Raw genomic sequence first — 22,103 nt, 5'->3', positions numbered from 1 at the left:
ATTTAAATTTCTTTGCTCGTCTGTAATCAGACAAAAGTTTGTCTCTTTGTTTAGACCAAAACCAGGTCGTCATTTACCCACCGGGTGGAACCGATGTAGTCCGAAGGTATTAACCTAATTATAGCTTACAAAAAAAACTTCACAGAGCGGGCTTCTTGTCCCGCCTCCCTCTCTTCACCTACTTTTTTAAGTTCAGCTACTCAAACTTGAACGCGACGTCGCTATCCATGGGGTTGTTTGGTTCCGTCACATTTGGAAAAAAAACCAGAAATGTTGAAGAGCCAGTCGGTTGTGTACACATTCAGCTGATTCTTTCAAGACTGTTTCGGGAGCAGAACGTCACAGCGTATGGCGTGTAATGGGCAATTTCAAAGGTAGGATAAGAAATGACATTGTATTGACATCGGAATACGTTGGCTTCTTTATTAGGTGTCGTTTTTTTTCTACTGCGCCTTCCTGTGGGCATTGGACAGATTGTATCTACACAAAAAATATTATTCAACCATGAAATATGTTTTCCCACCCTAATAAAGTACCTGTAATGTGTGTGTGTGTTAGCCATAATGCACAGGAGGCATTATTAGTGTTAAAATTGGCTCTCGTTTCAGTTGAAGTCTCTCTCGGCGTTTTCTCGTCGACGATTCCATCCCAAAGCTGACAGACATGTTTTGACATGTGAGAAGGCATATCTCTGGTTTTTTAAATAAAACGTCATCACTTTATGGAAATAAAGAAGTAGAACTTGTCGCTTATGTTCGGTCCTCATTTGTGGTCTGAATTTGAAGATAAATTTGTCAGTTTTTGCTTTTTCGTCGTGTTTTGTAAGACAGTCAAACAAAGGTCGGATCAATTTTCTGGTACACTTCCTCGTTTCCTTTTGGTGTGGGAGGAGGTGCGCAGTCAAAGTGAAATTTCCTGGCCGCTTCTGGGAACGAAAGTTGGTGTCACGAACCGTAGAGCTTCGGCTGAAGCGAGAAGTAAAAAAAGGAGGCAGCGAAGGAGTGTGTGTGTGTTTGCAATGGTACTATGAATGAGCGGGAAAGGAATTTGGGAGGGCACCTTGGAGTATCCTAAGTCTTTCATTGAACTGGCACATGACTCAATTCGGGTCAGGCCAAATGAAATGCTGACACACTCCCAGAGTTTTTCATCGAAATAGCTCCAATGTATTTGATACACATCGGTAAAAACAAAAAGCTTTTATGTCTCCACTGCAAACAAGCCGAGCGTCTCACAAAGTGACTGTTGAACCATCTCGTGTGTGTGTGTTTAAAGTTGCCAGGAGCACACACAGAATCTGACCCCTTTAGAGTTTCAAGTAAAAGCCGTCTGGACACAAATGGACTCACTGGTATATATAATATCTGCGAGACTGTTTTGACATCTACATCTACTCAACGTCAACTTAGCCGTTCTTTCAAAATCCAAAAATGTTGTTTCAACAGAGGATGATCAAGTTGTTAAATTTCTAAATTGACCATGACACTGATTTTGTATAAATCAATTGGCTTAAAAAAAAGTTTGTGTTTAAATGAAGTTGTAGAGTTTAATTTATTTGTATTTTTTGTCCAGCAATCATTTTTACATCCCTGAGCCTGGCATTTAGTTGTGTTTTTATCTTATTATTATTTATTTTTAGTTTTTTTTTTTGTCCAGCAATCATTTTTGCATCCTTGGGCCTGGCATTTATTAGTGTTTTTTTTTTTTCTTTCTATCTGTTGTACATATTTATGCATGAGGATGTTGACAAGCTATCCTGTCTGCTTTAGTCTTGTAAATCTTGTCGGCTTGCGCTGTGTGTAGAAAGCACAAGCTTGGATTTTGTCTCTAAATCTTTCGTCTAAGTAGCTCGGAAGATGACAGCTGCGGCGCATTTCTCAGACAGTAAAAATCCTTGTAAAATCGATGTTTCCCCAAAGAAATACAGACGTGCTTTTGCGTATTTTCACCAGAGCGCCATCGCAAAGTCTCCCCGCACTCGGCTCTGACGATGACTTCTAATAAATATGCAACACCTCAGTGTCGTATTTATTATTCCACTTGCTCATTTTATCCGCAAACCACAGGGCAAAGGTAGCAAATATCTTTTTCAGGCGGTTTAATTCCTTCTTCCTATATTTCATTTTTTTTTTAAATACAGTGGTGCCTTAACCTTACAAGTGCCTTTTTCAATATTTTTTCGATTCGATTATTTAAATTAATTCAAGTAGTTGTTGGCAGTAGATTAGCAATTTGTCGCTAATCTGCTGTTTTAATTTGTTGTGTTTTGGGTAAAAAAAAAAAAAAAAAAAACAGATTCACGTCAATTTTGATATGAAGTCAAGGTGCCACGATAATAATTTTTTTGATTCGTATATTAATTCAAGTAGTTGTTGGCAGTAGATTACCAATTTGTCGCTAATCTGCTGTTTTAATTTGGTGTGTTTTGTGTAAATTCATGTCAATTGTGATACTAAGTCAAGGCGCCACTATAATATTTTTTTTGATATACTCTGTAAATTATTCTTCATGTTGTGTGTTGTCATATCAAAGCCATATGGCGTTGATTTGCACAGTCGCCGACGAGAAACACTGCCAGCGTCCCGGCCATATGTTATGTCTGTGTGTGGGTGTGATTTTTATGCATCGTGGCGGCATGTGACACTTTACCCGTCTGTCATTAAGAATCAAGGAGAGACCAACTTTGCGATTGATAATACTCGCCTTTTTTTTTTTTTTTGGTTCAGGAGGAATGCCAGTGCCCGAGCAGAGCCCGGTAATGGAGGAGGGGCTTCTGCTGACCTCCCGCGGCCACTCGACGGGCCGTGGCATGGAGCCCAACAACACGGCCAACAATATCCTGGCGTCCGTAAAAGAACAGGTAGCGTACCGTTTGCCAACTTTTGTTATTTTACATGTCATTAATCCAAACAGCAATTCATCCAAACTGCTGAGCCGTGATTGGTCGTCATTTTTAATTGTGTGACAAAATGGCCGCCATTCCCAAGCCATTCCTTGAGATTCGGAAAAAAATCGAGTGAATACAATACATCTTTATTCATATAGAGCTTTCACAATAGCCGTTGCCGTGACAACGGGCTTTACAGAGTTTATCAGAAAAAAAATAGCAAAACAACAGAATTGATCACATTAAACATTGGCAAACTACCCCTTTGTTGTTTAAAGTGGTTATTGATAAAAGAGGAGAGACTCGAAGTAGATCAGAGACGTCATGATTACAGTGAGCGCAAAGTTTGGAAAGTAAACAACTTTTCCTTTTTTTTTTTAGTGAATAAAACCCTGAATAGTAAATACTAAAAAAAAAAAAAGTTGATTGGGGCAATTTTCTCCTAATTTAACTGCAGTGCTAAATTCTCCACAAGTCATCCAGCGCTTGCTCTGGATTCCATCATTCTTGGTCCGTCACGCTTCATTTAGGTCTGGAAGGACTATTGACTTCTCCGCTGTTTATGAACAAAGACCGAACCCAAGTAACATCAGAGTTCCTTGGAAGAAAGTGACCTTTGTTTGCCCAAGTAAGGAAAGGAAGTCGGCAGTACCTGTCCATGTCACTTCCTCCCTCGGAGGATCCCCGAGCAGATAGCCGAGCCGCCCAACAGGAAGAGCGAGCGGCTAACCCGTCAAGAGTTTTTGTGGTTGATCATTGACCGCTGAGGAGGAGTCTTCGCGGAGCGCGTAAAACGATCCAAAGACAGATGAGAGGCTTGCCGAGAGTGGAAAGAGAGAGAGGAAATGAGATCCGGGTTTAGTGGGTGTATTTCTTCCTCTTTGGAGCTTTTCCTTTGATTGTTGGGATTTTCGAGGGAATCACAACGTCAGCATGTCGGCCCACTTATTCGAAGGATCTCCGAGAGCTCGGTGAGTCCGTTTTGTCCCTTTCTAACTTTCCTGATTATTTTTCTTTTCCATGTGCTTGTTAATTTCCTGTTCCTCTGGTTGACTTTTTCTCGCTTCACTGTGTTCCTCTCTCCCGCTCTTGCAGCAGTCAGACTTTGCCCACATACCCAAACAAGGGCAGCAGACATGACGAGTATTTTATTTTTACAGTCGCGTTCATCCGGCTGGCTCATATCCCAAACTGTGAATTGCAAATTGCGACTTAATTGCTATTCAAGGCACTCAAATGACTTTTTTATTTTTACTTGTTTTGCGTACAGTTGTGTTGACATCATGCCAAAATGGAATGTATTTGAGTCATTTCCCCGGGAATGATTTTTCGAATAAGGCTCTTGAGCGGAAAAATGTTTGGTAATCAGTCAGTGCGGCTGATAGCTTAGCCTCAATTATTTCCACCACATACATGAATAATTCATTCACCAATCAGTAGTTTCTGCTTTGTCGCTCAATTCCTGCTCGATAAAAAGGTCACGAGTTTAAAGTTCAAAGTGGGGGAAAAAAAGCAGTGTGGGATTCCTTCTCACCAAGTGTTGGATTTTCAGTTAATTGTTAACGTTTTGCTTTCATTCATTGTTCCTTCCGAGGAATACCCCGTTCCTAGTTTTGAAATCAGACTCGTAAAAACGGTTCAAATAGTTTAAAAAGATGAATGCTAATAAAATTTGCTAGCAAGATCTCTATTTTTAAAAAGTGAAGACAATTTGTGATTTTAATCATGGCACAAAGTCGATGCAAAATTTTTCTTGGCGGGCCACATAAAATGATCCGGCGGGCCGTATCTGGGCCCTCGGGCCTTATGTTTAACACACCTGCTCTGTATTTTTTTTGTCATGACACAATTTGCTGCCCTAAGTGTGCCAGTGATGATCTTTTCTCTCTCCACCTTGCAAGTGACTAAGCCCCCATAATTACAATCGACTGTCCATTTTTCTCCACTCCTCCGCTTCTTATCTACCTCCCTCACAAAGTCGAGGGGAAATCTAGACCCCCGTGAGCATGGCGGCCTTCATTACGGACATGAAAATGGAAGCCCCGGCGCCCGTTGGAGCGCGACACGTTTGCAGGTGAAGTAGAGTGCTCAGTGGAAAAGACAAAAAAAAAACACTTATGTGGGTGGGAAGGACAAAAAGGAGAGCGTAGGGGCTTGATGGAGAATGGCGGCGTGAGATAGGCTGTCACCTCTGAAGCCTTCTCCAAATGTATTGTGGCAGACGGCTGTCAATGGAGAGGGAAAGCTGAAAATAAGCAAAGAGGAGACGATCGGGGGACAAGATGCCGGAGGAGCGCCGCCGCGTTTTGAAAATCACCTCGCTGTTAATTCTCATGAACGTCACTGTCATCATTATAATTATAATTATCTCTCGGATTATCACCCAGCTAGGAAATATTGCGTGCGTGGAGAGGGAAAACTGTGTTGAGCAAACCCGGACACTTTTAAAGACTGAATGAAAAGAAGGAATTTTGTTAACATTGACTTGGGAGAAGAAAAAAAAGCTTGAAATGAATCAGTGGCTGCTCGATAACGTTGCGCTTTTATGTGCAATTATGTGCACGGCGGCGTGAATGCAAATGAGGCAGGACTAGAAAGACATTTTGGAAAATAGGTGAGTGGGAGTCGCTTGAACTCGTTCACTTGCTTTTTGTTTTCGTGTGTTGCTGCGGACTGAGTTGTTTAGAATACGACCCATATTTTCAGGAAAGGTGGAGAAAAAAAAAACTCATTTAACATTTCGGTTTGCCCAAAATAAAGAATTGATTCTGTATATGTTCAGTTCAGCAAGCATGAATTTTTTTTTTTAAAGTGCTGCTTTTAATTTATAGAAAGAAAAATAGTAAAAATAATTCATAAAAACTTACAGTAATAATATCATCAAATTGAATGTTAAGAAATGAATCAGCTTTGACAAGAATGTTTTTTTTGTTGCTTCAATTCAATAAACAGTGTGCTTCTCCACTTCATATGTGCGCCATGGCCACCAGGGGGCAGCCAAGTACAGTCATACCGATTATAATATCAAGGAAGCACTTTTCTTCAAACCACTTGTACACACTTAATAAAAGCTTTGATGATAACAGCGGATTCATGTCCTCAATTGTAGCATGTCATCGATTTTTTTCTTTCTTTCTCCTTTTTCCGCTGCTTGTCATGATAAAAGCTGTGAAGCATTTATTGACACAAAAGTAATTTCCTCCCCTCAGGCTCATATTTTTATCTGTAACTGTAGCTCTCTCGATCGACCCCCCGTGACCGCCGCGTGAAATGTCTTGCTGTTTAGAATTTGAATCAGAATTGACTTCAATTTTTTTTGTAAGACATGTAAAGGTTGCAGAGACCTTTTGAGTGTGCGGAATCAGCAGTAACAAGAAGGCGCTGGAGGCATTTCACACAGCAGCCATGATGATGAAGCGTGGCCGTCGCATGGCTTAGCTGCCCTGCCGTCATTTGTTTATTTGAGGGGGGGATACAGGATCTGAATCAGCTCGAGTACCATGAGCAAATCTGGCCAATAAAGGCATGGAGAGGCCATGTTAGTACAGGACAGCTGGCTTGTTTGTGCAATTTTCTTCCAACGGAAGCTTGAGGCCAACTGAGGCTCTTGTTAAGTAAGCATTGCATTTGTTTAATGACTCCTCCGGCTACGCTTGTAATGCAAGTGAGTACTACAGATTGGAATTTGCAACTTCTCTGTGTCCCTGTTTTATTTAGCCAAGGTTCATTTTTGCCACATCAAACAAGGATGCGGTGTATCCGTAGTTATAAAACTAGCTTGCAGCCAAAGGAACAGTTTAAGCAGAAATTAATTAGTTTGATTCTTAAAAAAAAAGAAAAATTGAAAAAAACATCATGACTGAGAGGCTCAAATACGGGATTTTTTAATCCCTCGAAAGCATTACATAAATCAGCTATAATTCATTTTCATTCATGTTGCCTTTTAGGTTGCTGCTGTTCTTATGTCCCGACACTAATTTAGCATCATATTTAATGACACAAAACTAAATAATGTGTGGCTGGATATAAATATTAGTTGCAGTTCCTGACAGATTTTAATTAATTAATTTAGCCATTTATTTATATTATTTTTATTTTTTATTTTGGGGCAATGGACATTAATGAACATCAGTATAAAAACAAATGTAAATCTGCTGGATTATAGCTTTAAAGCTACAAGGAGTCTAGTGGTCACATGACTGATCTTGTCATAGGGTCTTTGCAATGCTAAAGCTCAGCAGCTCTTCACCCCCCACAACCCGTCGTTCAAGCCTCCAGGAAGCTTTGATTGTGGAGCAAGCACAGCCTGCAGCCTGGCTCGCCTTATCTACTGAGGTGATGGAGATAAGAGCCTCAGAGAGCCTCGGAGCAGTCCGTGGGGGCAGGGTCTTCATTTTTGTTTTTCAAAGCACCCAAAGAACACTGGAAAGTAAGTGTGGAAAAGTAGCTTAGCCCAAAGCATAATCGAGTGACCTTCCCAAGTCTCCTTACAGCACAAGTGCTGGTTGGTTGGAATGATGAGAGGTCTGATGATCCTGTCATGGTTAGAGTGGCCAGAAAAATGCTCTTAATAGAGCGCGGGGAATCCGGCAAAGTGCTATTTGCTGTCGCGTAGAACTGGAAAAGTGGAATCCTCAGTGATGATCGGTAATTAGCCAAATGCCGAGTTCTATGCGGCTGCCGTGGCAACCGAACCATCGAGGCCAAATGTCAAGTAGGCAAGAGGTGCTTACGGGTGTGTGGGTGTCCAATCCAAGTCTACGAAGGCCTGTCTCCAAAAGATCATCCTGAAGGTTCTTCTTCACTCCTGTCACATTTTCCTTTTTTTTTTTTTTTTTTAAATGTCAAAATCGGTACTTACCAGTGTCAGCATTTAGTTGCCTGTCTTCTATGAAGTCATTTAATGTCTAAAAGAGGCTATTGACTCCGATCCATCAATAGACACATGTAACGCTTACTCAGATAATCACGTCTGACCAACTCTCCCCACACACACACACATTTTCTTTGTTGCCGTGCGTGTACAGGAGCTCCAGTTTGAGCGGCTAACGCGGGAGCTGGAGGTGGAGAGGCAGATTGTGGCCAATCAGCTGGAAAGATGCAGACTCGGGGCAGATTCTCCGGGTGCTGGAAGCAGCAGGTAATGAAACGATTCAGCACACACCAACAGCCCCACTCCAACCAAACACACGCCATTTATTTATTTTTAAATCCTTCACTGTGATTCTGAAGTGTCTGCCTCGTTGCAGGAGACAATAAAAGTACCGCGATACCGTGAAACGATACCATGTTGTGGTATTTCTTTATTTGTCATAAATAGGTGTGAGGTTGTTTCAAGTTATTTATTAATCAGCCAAGTAAAATGTGGAGAGTTGCTGAAGGCTGCCAGACAATACATTGGAGCTAAATACAACCATGTTTGTTGTGAAAACGCCGAGTCAGGGTTATGTTGTGCGGTGGAATGTTATTTGCTTACCGCGGCAGCGTGGACGGGTTTGTTGCGGGGATTCGTTCTCTCGTCTCCCCTTGTTTCAGAACTGCGGAACAAACGTTTTGGTCCAGTTGTAAATCACTACGTCCGCTTTCTGGCGACAAGAAGATCTGAGATCCACACGGCTATTTAATCGCCCGACACGGACAAATGAAACGGTTGCCATTGGGCATTTGTGTGCAATTGAACATTTTCAGGTCCCGCTGGGGAGCCCAGTAGAGATTAGGACGCACATTCGAGTTTCATTTTGAGCTATCGGCAAACGTACACACGAAGCGTTATAGATGGATTTCCCAAAGTGTAGTTTTGCTTGGCAAAATTCAAGCCTGGCGTTAGCATCCCGTTAGCATTCAGGAAGCACGGTTTCTTGTCATCAACCGTCTCGCTTCCATTGGCCACGTGGGTCACCGGAGAACGTCTCGTCTCGCTAAATCCTTTTAATTGCCTGCATGTGGCCATTAACACGGGGCGAGTCGTGCCTCTTAAAGCTCATTATGGAGCAGTATAGGGTCGTCCTAACGACAGGTGCTTGACTGGAACATTTGTTTCCTCCACCACATCATGGAAAGGCCTCAGACAAAGCCAAGTGCTTTCATTCTGCTCACCGAGGTTTTTTTTTCTAAAAGATAAAGTGGCTATTATTCCCTTATTATGGTTTTCTGCTGTTGCATTCAAATAGCTTGGAAACCTGCCTATTTTTTGTGGCTCTGTTTTTTGTAGAACACCAGAATTTTAGTAGAAAATATCAAATGTTTATTATTATTATTATTATTTTACAGTTCTTCTTCTTATTATTATTATATCTATAAATATTTTTTACTAAGTTTTACTACTTTTTTCATAGAACACCAGAATTTTATTAGAAAATATCAAATGCTGGATTATGACTCTTATTATTATTAATTTTGTACAATTATTATGATGATTATTATTATATATATATTTTTTTTTACTAAGGGCCACTACTATTGATTTTCGTGGCTGACGCCAATTCCGATATGCAGAATCTTGAAATTCAATTAATCGGCTTATTAATCGAAAAAATATATCATGAAATAAAGATCGTCTTTTTATGATATTGTTTTTGTTGTCAAGCTGTTTAACAAATGAGCATCCTTCACCTAAGAGGCACCTTTACGGCGAGATGAACAAAAAGGTGACAGAAGTGGGACTTTTGTCAGCGAGACATCGAATGACTCGGCTCGTGCTAGCCCCGAAGACAACGATTACCATCTGTGGCCCCGTCCTGATAGCCCGATGAAAAATATACTCGGTAAACAACGCGTCACTGTCACTGTGCCTATATTCACTTTTTCATTTCCTCTGCTCCCCTCGCAGCTCATCTGAGAAGTCGCTGCCTTGGAGAACTGCCGGTAGGTTGGAAATTGCTTTTTATGTTGATGAAACTGGCATTTTGCATTAAGTCCATCCCCAATTGTGTCTTTTAAGAACCGCCACAAAAACCATCATTCAAAGACCCTGACTGCAAATATGATGTACTTTGAAGTTCAATACAATTGAATGGCAAATAACATAATACATATTTAAATTTTTACCTTTTGAATACCACACTTTGAGTATCAGCACATCTTCAACAAGCAAAATTTCCCGTTTCTCTCCCTTCAGGCTTATTAAGCGCTCATGTATGTTAATGACATCAAGGAGAACATAATGGCCGCCCTTTGTAATGTTTACAATTATCTTTGTTAAGCTGACTGCGTTTACATAATTAGCAGCCCCGGGCGTTTTTTCTTCTTCTTCTTACCTCCTCCGAGCCTCCGCTTCTAAGATTTCTTCAAAAGCTTCTATTTGTTTGTCCTCAAAAAGCTTCTTGAAGACAAAGTAGTCGGTAATGAATTATTCCCAGTACATCTCACGGCTTATTAATTACCAACACGAGCAATCGTCATTCATCTTATTTCGATTTTGCCCTTTGGGGCTTTTTTGCTTGTGCATAAGCACTGGGAAAACGTTTGCTTGTTTGATTTGCGGTGGGGGAACGCAAAAAGCAGTAATGGCTATTACGTTGGTTATTGATCGCTCATTGTGGTGTGGATGATGAATGAGCGTCCGAGGCGATAACGCACTTGTTGCCGTCAAAACGCGCCACGGCGTGAACACCGGTCCCTCCGAGCATGGCGACTTCCCTCGAGGCTCATCGGCCTCGTGAGTCACTGTACGCCGCCCGGCGTTTGAGACGGCAGCGTTGCCGTGGAAACCGGCCCTCGGCTGCCAGAAATGTCAATGCAGTCATACCTCATGTGAACTAAGACGAGAGAATAACCGTCCCTGTCACATCAACAATGTGAATTTGGAAACATGACCTCTCAGGTGCTTGACGTTTCGGGAATACGGAAGAAATTCAAACCAGAAGCACAGCCGAATGATTTGATTTTCAATTTCAAGTCAGAGACAGAGAACACCTTGGACGGATCGTCAGTCAATCGATCACACGTAACATAAGAGACTGACGCGGGGATTTTTGTCTTCGATGAAGCTAACATGCTAGTTTGAAACACGCTAGCCATCTTCCATCATTTGAGATGGCAAACGGTAAAGATTGTTTAGTTTGTTCATTTTGAAATCAGAATTGGAATTTTACTGTCACCGCTAGTCAATCCCAGGAAAATAACTGGACATCTTGCTACTAACTACTACCAAGCTAGCAAGTTCGCTAATCGCCGGCGACTCCACCAACCTCAAAACAACTACTGAAGACAAAAGTGACATTTGCAATATTCTAGTGGTGGCGCCACACTCGTTATTGTCACAGTGATGATTGGTGTTTATGGGCAAACCATATTGGCCTTTGGTGTATACTGTATGCATGTGAGCGGAATAATAAGAAGAGGGATATTTAAAGTGCATCATAAAATGCACAGAGCCGTAAAATACATACATAACCTGAACTGTGCATGATTATCACCTTAATGCTGAAGAAATTTAAAGAGGGGGGGGGGGGGGGGGACATAAAGTCCCCATATGCTCCATAGGTAATGTTAGCATCTGCCACTAGTTCAGACAAAATCATTTTTTCCAAAGGCAACTCACTTGGCTATATTTTGACTGTAGTTGATGTAATTATATGAAAATGACACATTATTAAAGTCATTTCCATCCTCCTGCTAGGACATATGTCATTAGGCACTCTTCTCTCGGTAAAGGTCACAGTTATTAGCAAAGAATCCGTCTTACTTTCAGGGTCCACGGGGAACTCGCGGAGCTCCGCCCAGATGAATTCGTACTCCGATAGCGGCTACCAGGATGCCAGCAGCGGCTACCACGGCAACCAGAATGCGGTCAAATCGGAGCTGAGGATGCAGCACTCCTTCCCCGGCGCCGGCACGAGCACCCCCGTCAAGATGGCCAGGGCGGAGGGGCAGACCTCAACACAGGTACCTGAGACTCCAAAACTCTGTACATTAAAAAAAAAAAAGGGCTAAGATCAATTGCATTTAATTCCCTGAAAAAGGGTTGTAGCCGATTAACTCATTCGCTACCAATGACGGATATAGTCGTCAAAGATCCTTTTTTAACTGGTCTGGCAGCGATTGAGTTAAGTATCAAAGTGAATGTTTTGTGCAATTTAAATTTGAGTTCAGCCCTCCGAATGACAAATGTGTTTTTGTCGTTGCGCTCGAGGTGCCATCCGTTGGCGGGGCTGTGCCCGGCCGTGCGATGCGGAGAGTCAGCTCAGTGCCTTCTCGCTCTCATTCCCCGCCCCGAGTCAGCAGCACGTCGCCCTCCCACGGCTCGTTGCGGGCCTACGGCTCGCCCGTCGTCACCGAACCCAAACCCCTCTCCTGTATCTTCTCCACCACCTTGCCCTCCCCCGCCCAACGCACCGTGAGCGCCGGCGGGTCCCCCCTCACCGCTAAGAAAAACTCCCCCGCCGCCCTGCGACGGGTGGGCTCCTCCAACTCGCGGCAAGGCAGCACAAGCCGCACCACCTCGCCCTTCCAGGCCTCGTTGGTGTCGTCGTCGGGCCGCATGGGGTCGCCTTTGACCCTGACGGACAAGCAGCCCGCTCACTCGTCTCCCGTGCGAACGAGCATGGTGGCCGTCCCGCAGCATTACAGCTCCACTCTGCCTCGCTCCGTCATCCACGGCGCCGACGCTTACCGGTCGCAGACGTACGACCTTTACGAGAGGAGGGTGCGGCCTGACAGCCTCGCAGGTAAACCGCCACACGCAAACTTTTAAGTCAAGCTTTTAGCATCCGTGCTAGTTTTCTTTGCTTATCAAGTCAAGGTGTATCAAATATGGCCGTCAAACGATTTATAATAATTGTATTCAAGATATTCCCAATGTCCTTCATTGTTACTCCCATTTTGTCCGCTTTGATAAGAGTTTTTGACCAAAAAAAAAAAAGGAAAGCTATCGTTATCGCTGTAAAACAAGCACTGGTGCAATCCTCATGCTGACTCTGCACTTGACTTTGTGCTGCCTGGGGATATCTTCAGATGCTCTGGTGGATGATGACATTCAAGGTGAACATTTTTTTTCTTCCCCCCCGTCCTACTTTCTGTGTATGTGTTGTGTGCCTGCTGCGTGCACGATTGTCCTTTATGTCATTCCCCTAGCTCCATTTCTTCACGAGATGTTGCGATGTCATCATCATTTCGGGCCTCACGGGGGAATATTTACTTCTAACATCCAGGTTACGCTATTCATCCCGGATTACGTTCCTGTCGTATTTTGGCTACAGCCGTTCTTGTCAGTGGCTATTCAGCCATGTGACAAATGGAGACGGAGTGCGCCCGGGACCTCCACACTTCCTCTCCTTGCCTTTAACTTTTCACATTCACTTGACTCAGCTCAAGCGGACGAGCGTGTCGGCAGTCTTTGTTTCTCTCGCTTGGTGGTTTCCTGTCACTATTGATGCAGGGGGGGATGCATTGGCTCCTTCTTACCACCTGACGTTTTCCATCTTCTGCTACTGAGGAAGGTGGGGAAACTCGGTCCTCAGCGCAGTGCTTCTCCTCGAATTAGGTTCAGCAAGCTCGGTTCTAGCGTAGAAGGCACCGAAGGATCTTCAGACTTCTCCTTCAGTCGCTCTAACCGCCATCGTCTTGTCTTTGCAGGTATGCGGAACACATACGGAAGTCAGTTGGGCCCGGACTTGAGGTCCAGTCTATCCCCGGGACGTCGCATTGCGCCCATCTTTGAGGACCGCTTGTACCAGACCCCGTTGTACGTCAGCTCGGCCCACACGCAACAGGGCAGCATCTGCAGGAGTGCCTCAGGTGTGATGCACACAAATTACCAGCATACTTTTTGGCACTGGTGTCGCTGGAACACAATATGACAGGCCGTCTGGCCTTTAGCACCACAAATGGGTCTTTCATTATTTTTGTCCCTTGCTCGTCTATTTTCTTTCTCGCCTTTGCTCCCACCGGCGCAGGACGCAAAAGGCTCGGCTGTGTATTATTGTTATGGCACGCGAACATAAAGGCGGCATTTTTAGTGGCTGTTCTAGAAAATAGCGCCTGGAGACACAATTTGGAAGAATTAAAGTAAATGAATCAATACATAAATAAATAAATAGTAAAATGATAAAAAACAGAAAAAAATAACGATGAAAACAATTTAAAAAAATTAAAAATAAATACATACATGCATAAATAGATAAATAGCTTGGGGTGCTCTGAGGCTCCTCGCTGTCCATGCATGCAGCACCTACCTCCACCCGGCGCCGTCGCCTCCTCGGCACATTGAAGATGTGATCAGGACCGATCCGTCTCCGATAATAGCTATTGATAGGTGCAAAGAAGCCCCACTGATGGGCTGCCGTAATTTGTTACAGCCTGCGATGTATATTGACAAAACGCAACGGGGTTGCAAATCCGAGACGAGGACATTGACAGTCTTTGTGAGCCTGTTTTGGGGAGTTTTTCTTTAAAGGACTAGGCCATGAGGGTATTTTTGGTTAGGAAAATGTATACTTACAGCAAAAATCTGATTTATTTCATCCATTAATTCATATTTATGTATCGTGGGTTTTTATCTGCCATAACTGAATTTTTTTTTTTTTTTAAATGATATCCTTTTATTTCATTTTGTTGTTGATGGATGTTTGAAATATTCACTTGCATTCACTCGTCATTTGTTTGTGACTAGAAGCCAAAAGGGAGGAAAGTTTTATTTTAAGGCCTTATTTCCTTGCCCTCAGTTCATTTTTTTTCTTCCTTATTTTTATGATTTATAAGCTAGCGATTCGCTCTGTGTTCCTCCTCTGTGCAAATGGCCACTTTGAACTGATATTGATCCTTGACTGAAAAACAAATGTGACTTTAAATCAAAAGTGTGAGGCTAAAATTGCATTTAGGGTACACTGTGTTTATACTAATCATTCCACGACATTGGCCTTGCGCAGAAGCAGCCGTGCGAGGAAATTGTGTTTTGGGAGCAGCGACTCACGCTGTCATGTTGCCTTCTGTTAGGAAAGGAGGGGAGGAAGCATCACAGAAGTCATGCGAGATGACCGCACTTTTGTTTTTGCTCGTCGTGAGGCATTGTATTGAAAAAAAAAAAAAAAATGACATCATTATATCATTTTCAGGGAATGAAATGAGGTTCAGGTGTCAGGGAGGAAATTTATCCGTAGGCGTAAAGCGTCCACTCTGCATGTCGTAAGACACTCCCTTCTTTGCAAGTGGGTATCTAAGCTATTTCGGGCAGGTCTCGGCTTAACGTTGCCACTCTGCTGCGTTTGGCAAGATTAGCTACTAAGCATACGGTGGCACGGCCAAGCGGGAAGGAGCAGAGGAGAAGGATTTGCGGATCATCACGGAGGTTGTTTTTTTTTTTCTGTTTTTTCCCCCCAAAGCGTTCGAAGCCCTCCCGGCTAAACGCAATCTTGTTAAAACAAAACGAGGAGCAAGCGGCCCTTTTGAAGAAGAGGAGTCACTTCTTTGCCAAACTACGGGAGCCCCCGGTTTCTATCCGTGACATCAATCGGTTCCAGATTTGAGATTCCGCCGCGTCGGCGCCTTTTTTTTGTAGTCTCGGCTCGTCTAAGGCGAATTTTCCAACGCGGCCGATCTCACCTGGATTTGTCTGTTTGCGTGCGCAGCGTGTTTGGATTTCATTTCTGAGGGCTTTGCTCTTTTTTTGGCCTCAGGCGCGGGGAGTCTCCAGCGGACATCCAGTCAGCGCAGCGCCATGACCTACCAAAGAAACGACTTGGCTCTTCACCCCTCCGCCACCTACGCCGATCCGTATCGCTCGGCGCAGTACCGGCCGTGCGATTCTAATTATAGTCGACAGGGCGGCGTTCTGGACGATCCCACCCGCTCGCCCTCCATAGACAGCATCCAGAAAGACCCCAGGTAGGTTCTTCTCCCGCTTCTGATTGGTTGCAAATGTTCCGCATCACTCCCGTCGGTATTTGTAGGGAGTTTGCGTGGCGAGACCCGGAGCTGACCGAGGTGATCCACATGCTGCAGCACCACTTCCCTTCGGTGCAGGCCAACGCAGCCGCCTACCTTCAACACCTCTGCTTCGGCGATAATCAAATTAAAGCCGAGGTACTTGTCCGGTACTGTTAAGTCGACGCTGGCCAGCAAAACAAAAAAATCATATGCTAACCAGAAGCTGAGCTGCACTGTGTTTGTTTACAGACAAGACACGTGGCTAGCAAACAAGATTCTCACCGACTCTCCTTGCAGGTTTGTCGGCTCGGCGGCGTCAAGCATTTGGTGGATCTTCTGGACCACAAAGTACTGGAGGTCCAGCGCAATTCCTGCGGAGCTCTGAGGAACATCGTGTATGGAAAAGTGATGGACGAAAACAAGATCGCGCTGAGGAACGCGGGGGGCATCCCGGCTCTGCTGCGACTGCTGAGGAAGAGTGTCGACGCAGAGGTGCGGGAGCTCGTCACGGGTGAGTCTCGGCTTTGTGTTGAGGGGTTCTGATTCGGTACTGCTTGCGGGACTGATTGCGAGATGCTTTCAGTAATCATTTTTTGGGTGCCTTAATAACAACACGCCTGACTTGATATACACACAGTGTCAGTAAACAGGTTTTAACAATATGATTGTCACACTTTAATTGAAACAATTATTTGAAGCCAATTTTTTTATGACGAGGACACACGTCTTGAAATGTCTTCCTTGAAGCACAAACACGACACAGCACTTGATTGTGCTTTTGTTTGTCGTCAGCAAACGTGTTTGGGATCAGGGTGGAGCACACAACGAACGGCGTTTGACTCCCAGGTGGTTGATTCAGCTGTTTTTACTCAGCTTCAGCTCAAACTCCAACTGTTTCAGGTTACAGGTCCAATGGTTATTGTTTTTTGTTTTTTTTTCCAAGAAAAAAAAAAAGGACAGACTAACACAGTAGTGTAGTATATTTTCTTGGCGGGGGTTGACATGCGAAACAAAACACCTCTCTATTTCGCTTCAGCAAAAATACATTCCTGAAGCGGCGGAATGGCTACTGTGATAATGTTTCACTTTAAAAAAAGCGATATCTTGTTTTTAGACAACCTTTGTGTTTTCCACCACCGTCAAGGGTCGATCGTGTTCAAAACAAGTTCCCCGACACTCCTCCGCGGCCCCCTTTGAGAAGTCCAGGTGCTAGTTATGCGACATTAGCAACAGGCAGGCTCCCCCCCCCCCCCCTCTCCAGGTCAGGGGTCATGTTGTCCGACACAAAATGTTTACCTGCTGCCTCACCCTGCAGCAGTTGCTGTTCTCGCTCTGTCCTCTTGAGATCACAGGCACAAACATGTCACGGCCGGAAACTGACACTTAAAAACTCTGGTCGACCGTCCTAAAACTTCAGACGCTTTAGGCAAGTCCACTGGATTTAAAAGTTGAAAGAGTCTTTGGGGGAGTATGCCTTTAAAATACGTTCAGAGAAATTTCAGGAGATTTATGTCACCTATGCCGCGGATGAAAACAATGGAATTGTCTTGAATGTTGACATTTACACTCGTTTTCAACCGTGTATCATCCCCGACCTGCCAAAAAAACTCACTTGCTAACACCAGACGTAAAAATATTGTCTGTGTCTCAAGATAAAAAAGTTGTGGCGTCGCTCCCAGAATGCTCAAGGCAAGGCTCTCTTTTTTTTTTTTTGTCTGTCTTTATAAAGAAGCCTAATCCAAAAGCAAGCGCGAGCCAGCTGTGGGTAAACGGAAACAAGTCAACAAATGAACAACTAAATGAGACCTTCTGCTTCTCGCTTGCTTTTTTTTTGTGGCCGACGGGCAAAAGAATAGAAAAGCGCTAGCTAGCCACTTTGAAGTTGTTTTGGTTCACGTCTCTTAATTCTCCTTCCCTTTGCCCCCCTCGAGCGTCATAACATTGACCTCAGGTAAACACACGGAGTCGGTTTCCCGAAATGGGGTCAAGCCACAGTTGACATTTTGGAACGGTCAAGGGTGATTTATGGCCGTACTTCATTTCTGACAGCATTGTGTGCTTTTGGGATGTTTGATGTGTGTCGTCACGCTGAAATGATGAAATCCTCCGCATGTACTTCAGCTTTTCCCAAACTGTGTGTGTTTGTTTGAATAAGCTCTGGGGCAAGCCACATTATAGACTATTATATTCATTATCGGCTTAATTAAAGAGGACATGGTGTACTATGAAATGAGTGGATATAAACAATGTGGAGAATTATCATTAGTGCTAATCATTAGCACTTTCCGTTAGCAGCTAATGCTAATGTAATGCTAAATGGAAATTAGCATATAGTAGATCAATTTCACCCAAAATTTAGAATAGACAGGGTTGGGGGGACACGATGACATGCTAATTATTGGATTTCAGTCAGGCCGATGATTTGGTTGAGCTTTGTCACATTGTTACGCAATGGTTGTCCGTTGTTTATTTGCTAGGCGCGCCCTTTCTAATGTTCCGCTCGCGCCACAGAAGTCAGGCTGTGCCTGGCAGCGAGAGGCAGCTAATTAGAGGGACATGCTACAAAAGGGCTAATCCTTGACAGATGCAGCATCAAAGACTGCCAAGGATTGTCAACCACCAACAGTGGCTACCAAAAAATAGGACATTTGAATTGAGTGGAAAGAGGGCAGCATTTTTGAAAGACTTACATTATTTAGGTTTCATTTCATATGCTGGAGCAATGCCCTTTTTTTTTTTTCCTCCCTGAAGGTATTCCGCTGTGATGTGGAAGATGGATGTGAATGTCTAATATAAGGCAGAGGGAGGGCAACCTTTTTGCTACCGGGGGCCATTTTTGTTTTTATAACACCCTGGAGGGGACATACTAAATTGATGAAACTATGTTAGATGTTTGAGAAGACATTTCACCTCTCATCTGAGAAGGCTTGGCGTCCTGCTATTTGTGCTTTCGGCTGTGGTTATTATGTAAAAAAAAAAAAGCCCCCGTGATGACATAAAAGTAGCAAAAAGCTTGATCGGTGGGATTTTCAGAAAAAGATCACGATTAATTTAATAAAATTTAACTTTTCGCTCATTTATCTCTTAAGAATTTCCACTTAAGGTCTCCGTCACACAGCTATTAAAAGCCCAGGCCTTCTCAACAACTGACACATCCTGAAAGATCGCGTGTCTCAGTCGTCCCCGCCGCCTTGACCGAGTTTGCTCGCGACGTCTCCGCAGGGGTGCTATGGAACCTGTCGTCGTGCGACGCCGTCAAGATGACAATCATCCGCGACGCCTTGGCCACCCTGACTAACACTGTGATCATCCCCCACTCGGGATGGAGCAGCTCCACCTTCGAGGAGGACCACAAGCTCAAATTTCACTCGTCGCTGGTGCTGAAGAACACGACGGGTTGCTTGAGGTAGGAACCACCTGATGCATACGCTTGGCGCGCTAGCATCCCCATGTGGACAACTAGTGGAAGTGGAAATGGAAAAAAAAATCGACGATATAAGTAACATTGTGCTGTATGGATTGACAATATAACACCACTCATGGACATAAATATATATTCTTTATCCTCTGCAAAGAAAAGCCAATCTTCCATGACTATATTTTACTCTCAAAGCATCATCAGTATTTGATCTCCTGTTGAAAAAGGACGTTCTCGCTCTTCTGTCGTCGTCAGGCGAAATGGAATGTTTTCAGTCAGTCGGTCGGACCGCACGCGGGTTTCATCCATAATAGATTGCAGGAATGATTACACAAGTGAAGCAGACACACACACTCATCTGTCAGTCGGTATGTTTACACATACGCATGACTTGTACGTGTGTGTGTGTGTGCTCTTCAAACAGGAACTTGAGCTCAGCTGGCGAGGAGGCCCGAAAGCAGATGCGCACCTGTGAGGGTTTGGTTGACTCGCTGCTCTACGTCATCAAAGCCTGTGTCAACACTTCGGACTTTGACAGCAAGGTACACACAAGACAACACACTCAAACACACACATACGGAATTGTTATGCTAAGAGGTATGTTAGGAGGGGGGGGGGGGGAGAAGCTGTGTATTGGTTGGAACCTTTTAACTGCCTGAGCAATTATTTTCCATTTGTTTACAGTCTATAGCGATTGTTTGTCATCTCTAAAGCAAAATGTCTCCACGCCAGATCGTAGAGAACTGCATCTGCACGCTAAGGAACCTGTCGTACCGTCTGGAGCTGGAGCTGCCTCCGTCGGGATTGATGGACGCGCAGGAAACAGACGCCATCCTGGCCAGCGAGTCGCCCGGCAAAGATATCAACAGCTACAGCTGTTGGGGGAGGAAGAAGAAGAAGAAGAAAAACAGCTCCCATGAAGATACTGTGAGTGTGGCAGGACGGAGGGAAGAGAATTTAGATGATTCGCAAAAAACATTGGGGGGATCTCAGGTTCAATGTCAAATTTGCAAATGTCGCTTTTGGTATTCTCAGTGGGACGGTGTGGGGCCCATCCCGGGCTTCTCCAAACCCCCCGCGGGTGCCGAGATGCTTTGGCACCCCGCCGTGGTGAAGCCCTACTTGACACTACTCGCCGAGAGCTCCAATCCTTCGACACTAGAGGGCGCCGCTGGGTCACTTCAAAACCTGTCTGCAGGCAACTGGAAGGTATCGAAAGCAGGATATATACATGAGTACATTTTTTAAATCACATGACTGTTTTTAATGTCCTGTCAATCCATGCAAATGAATAATACTAATAATCTCTCACACTCAAAGTTCACTGCATGTCAGAACTTCCAAGAAATTAATTTTCATTTTTGCTATTTTGCCGTCGTCCCTCCCCAGTTTGCGGCGTACATCCGCGCGGCGGTGCGTAAGGAGAAAGGCCTGCCCATCCTCGTGGAGCTGCTGCGAATGGACAACGACCGAGTGGTTTGTTCCGTGGCCACCGCGCTCAGAAACATGGCGCTGGATGTCCGCAACAAAGAGCTCATCGGTAAGCGGGCTCACCTTATCAGGTTTTTTTTTTTGCCATCATCGCAAAGCCCTACTCTACCACTAGAGGGAGCCAATGTTGCACACTTTGAGAAACTTCCTCATGAAACAAAACCGCAAAGTCATCCATGAACCAAGTAGTTGAATTAACGATGATGTATATGAAGTGACATAATATGCATCTGCCCGCCATCCCGAACATAAGGCCCCGTCACAACGTGTTAACTCCACCTCCCGCTCAGGGAAATACGCCATGAGGGACCTAGTGAACCGCCTGCCCGGAGGAAACACCACCTTGCTGTCGGACGAGACGGTGGCGGCCATCTGCTGCACCTTGCACGAGGTCACCAGCAGGAACATGGAGAACGCCAAAGCCCTGGCCGACACGGGCGGCATCGAGAAGCTGGTCAACATCACCAAGGGCAGAGGGGACAGGTACGTCAAGCCAAGCGCACTCTCATGCGATTATATAGTTGATGAATGTTTTATTTATTTTTTTTTTTTGTGAGTTGCAGGTTTTCTCTGAAGGTGGTCAAGGCTGCCGCTCAAGTCCTGAACACGTTGTGGCAGTACAGAGATCTTCGTGCCATTTATAAGAAAGTAAGAACGAGTGTCGTTCGTAATCAATTAAAGACGGGCAAGTACCGATACCGAGTACCGATACCGACCAAACAAACTAAAATATGTATTCCCCAATAGGACGGATGGAGCCAAAACCATTTCCTCACGCCGGTATCCACACTTGAGCGGGATCGGTTCAAGTCGCAGCCCGCCCTCCATACCAACAGTATTCCGATGTCCCCCCTCAACCATCCCGGTATGCGTTTTTTCTTTTAGAAACGGAGCTCAACGGCGCAACGTTGCCCTCACGCCTCTTTCTCGTCTTCCTCCTCTCGTAGCCGCCAGTGCCATGTCGTCTCCTGCCATTCGCGACCACACCCTGAGAGATTACCAGAGAGCACAGTCGACTATGCAGTTTTATAACTATCAAGTAGACAACGCAATTCACAAAAACCAGTACACAGGTAAGCTACCGTACATTCAGCTCGTTGTGATGAATTCATTCCGCTTTAGCTTCTTGAAGCTTCACTCACATCCGGCTCCCTGACAGTCCTGCATGGAGCACCTGAGAGCCCAACAGGCCCAAAGTGGACTCGCTAGTCTGTACCGGACCACACAATAGTGTTATTATTGCGATGGGGGGGGGGCAGCCGAGAGCTCTCGCCAGCCGGTATTTGCTGGCAGGAGAGTGGGAGGGCAGAATAAACAAAAACAAGAAAAAAAAGAAAGCACTGGTGGAAATGGGAGTTTGTGGATTCCAGCGGCGAGACGGCGTGCCAACGTCAGTCCCCATCCCCGAGGCCTGTGTAAACAAGTGCCGGTTGTTGCTTTCCC

The 22,103-nt window shown here is 44.6% G+C and overlaps 1 protein-coding gene across 6 annotated transcripts in view; it reads left to right on the top strand.

Annotated features, from left to right (window-relative positions):
• The window catches only part of LOC147051226 (plakophilin-4-like), a 30,627-nt gene that overhangs the window by 6,882 nt on the left and 1,642 nt on the right, over positions 1-22,103 (top strand). For 2 of the 6 annotated variants that reach the window (XM_085919682.1, XM_085919681.1), the window contains exons 1-18: positions 202-374; positions 2,727-2,860; positions 7,915-8,027; positions 9,717-9,751; positions 11,580-11,773; positions 12,021-12,555; positions 13,463-13,624; positions 15,502-15,709; positions 15,775-15,907; positions 16,049-16,262; positions 18,974-19,157; positions 19,594-19,711; positions 19,902-20,378; positions 20,559-20,709; positions 20,951-21,143; positions 21,224-21,308; positions 21,408-21,525; positions 21,608-21,733. In XM_085919682.1, coding sequence (XP_085775808.1) covers positions 359-374; positions 2,727-2,860; positions 7,915-8,027; positions 9,717-9,751; positions 11,580-11,773; positions 12,021-12,555; positions 13,463-13,624; positions 15,502-15,709; positions 15,775-15,907; positions 16,049-16,262; positions 18,974-19,157; positions 19,594-19,711; positions 19,902-20,378; positions 20,559-20,709; positions 20,951-21,143; positions 21,224-21,308; positions 21,408-21,525; positions 21,608-21,733 — 3,196 coding nt within the window. In that variant the 5' untranslated portion in view covers positions 202-358. The other 4 variants (XM_085919684.1, XM_085919685.1, XM_085919683.1 and 1 more) reach the window with 4 other exon arrangements.

Source organism: Syngnathus leptorhynchus, chromosome 9 (genome assembly GCF_054491065.1).
Source record: "Syngnathus leptorhynchus isolate UIUO chromosome 9, UIUO_Slep, whole genome shotgun sequence".
Classification (NCBI taxonomy): Eukaryota; Metazoa; Chordata; class Actinopteri; order Syngnathiformes; family Syngnathidae; genus Syngnathus; species Syngnathus leptorhynchus.
The sequence above is the reverse complement of the archived record's forward strand: the minus strand, read 5'-3'. Positions and strand labels throughout refer to the sequence as shown.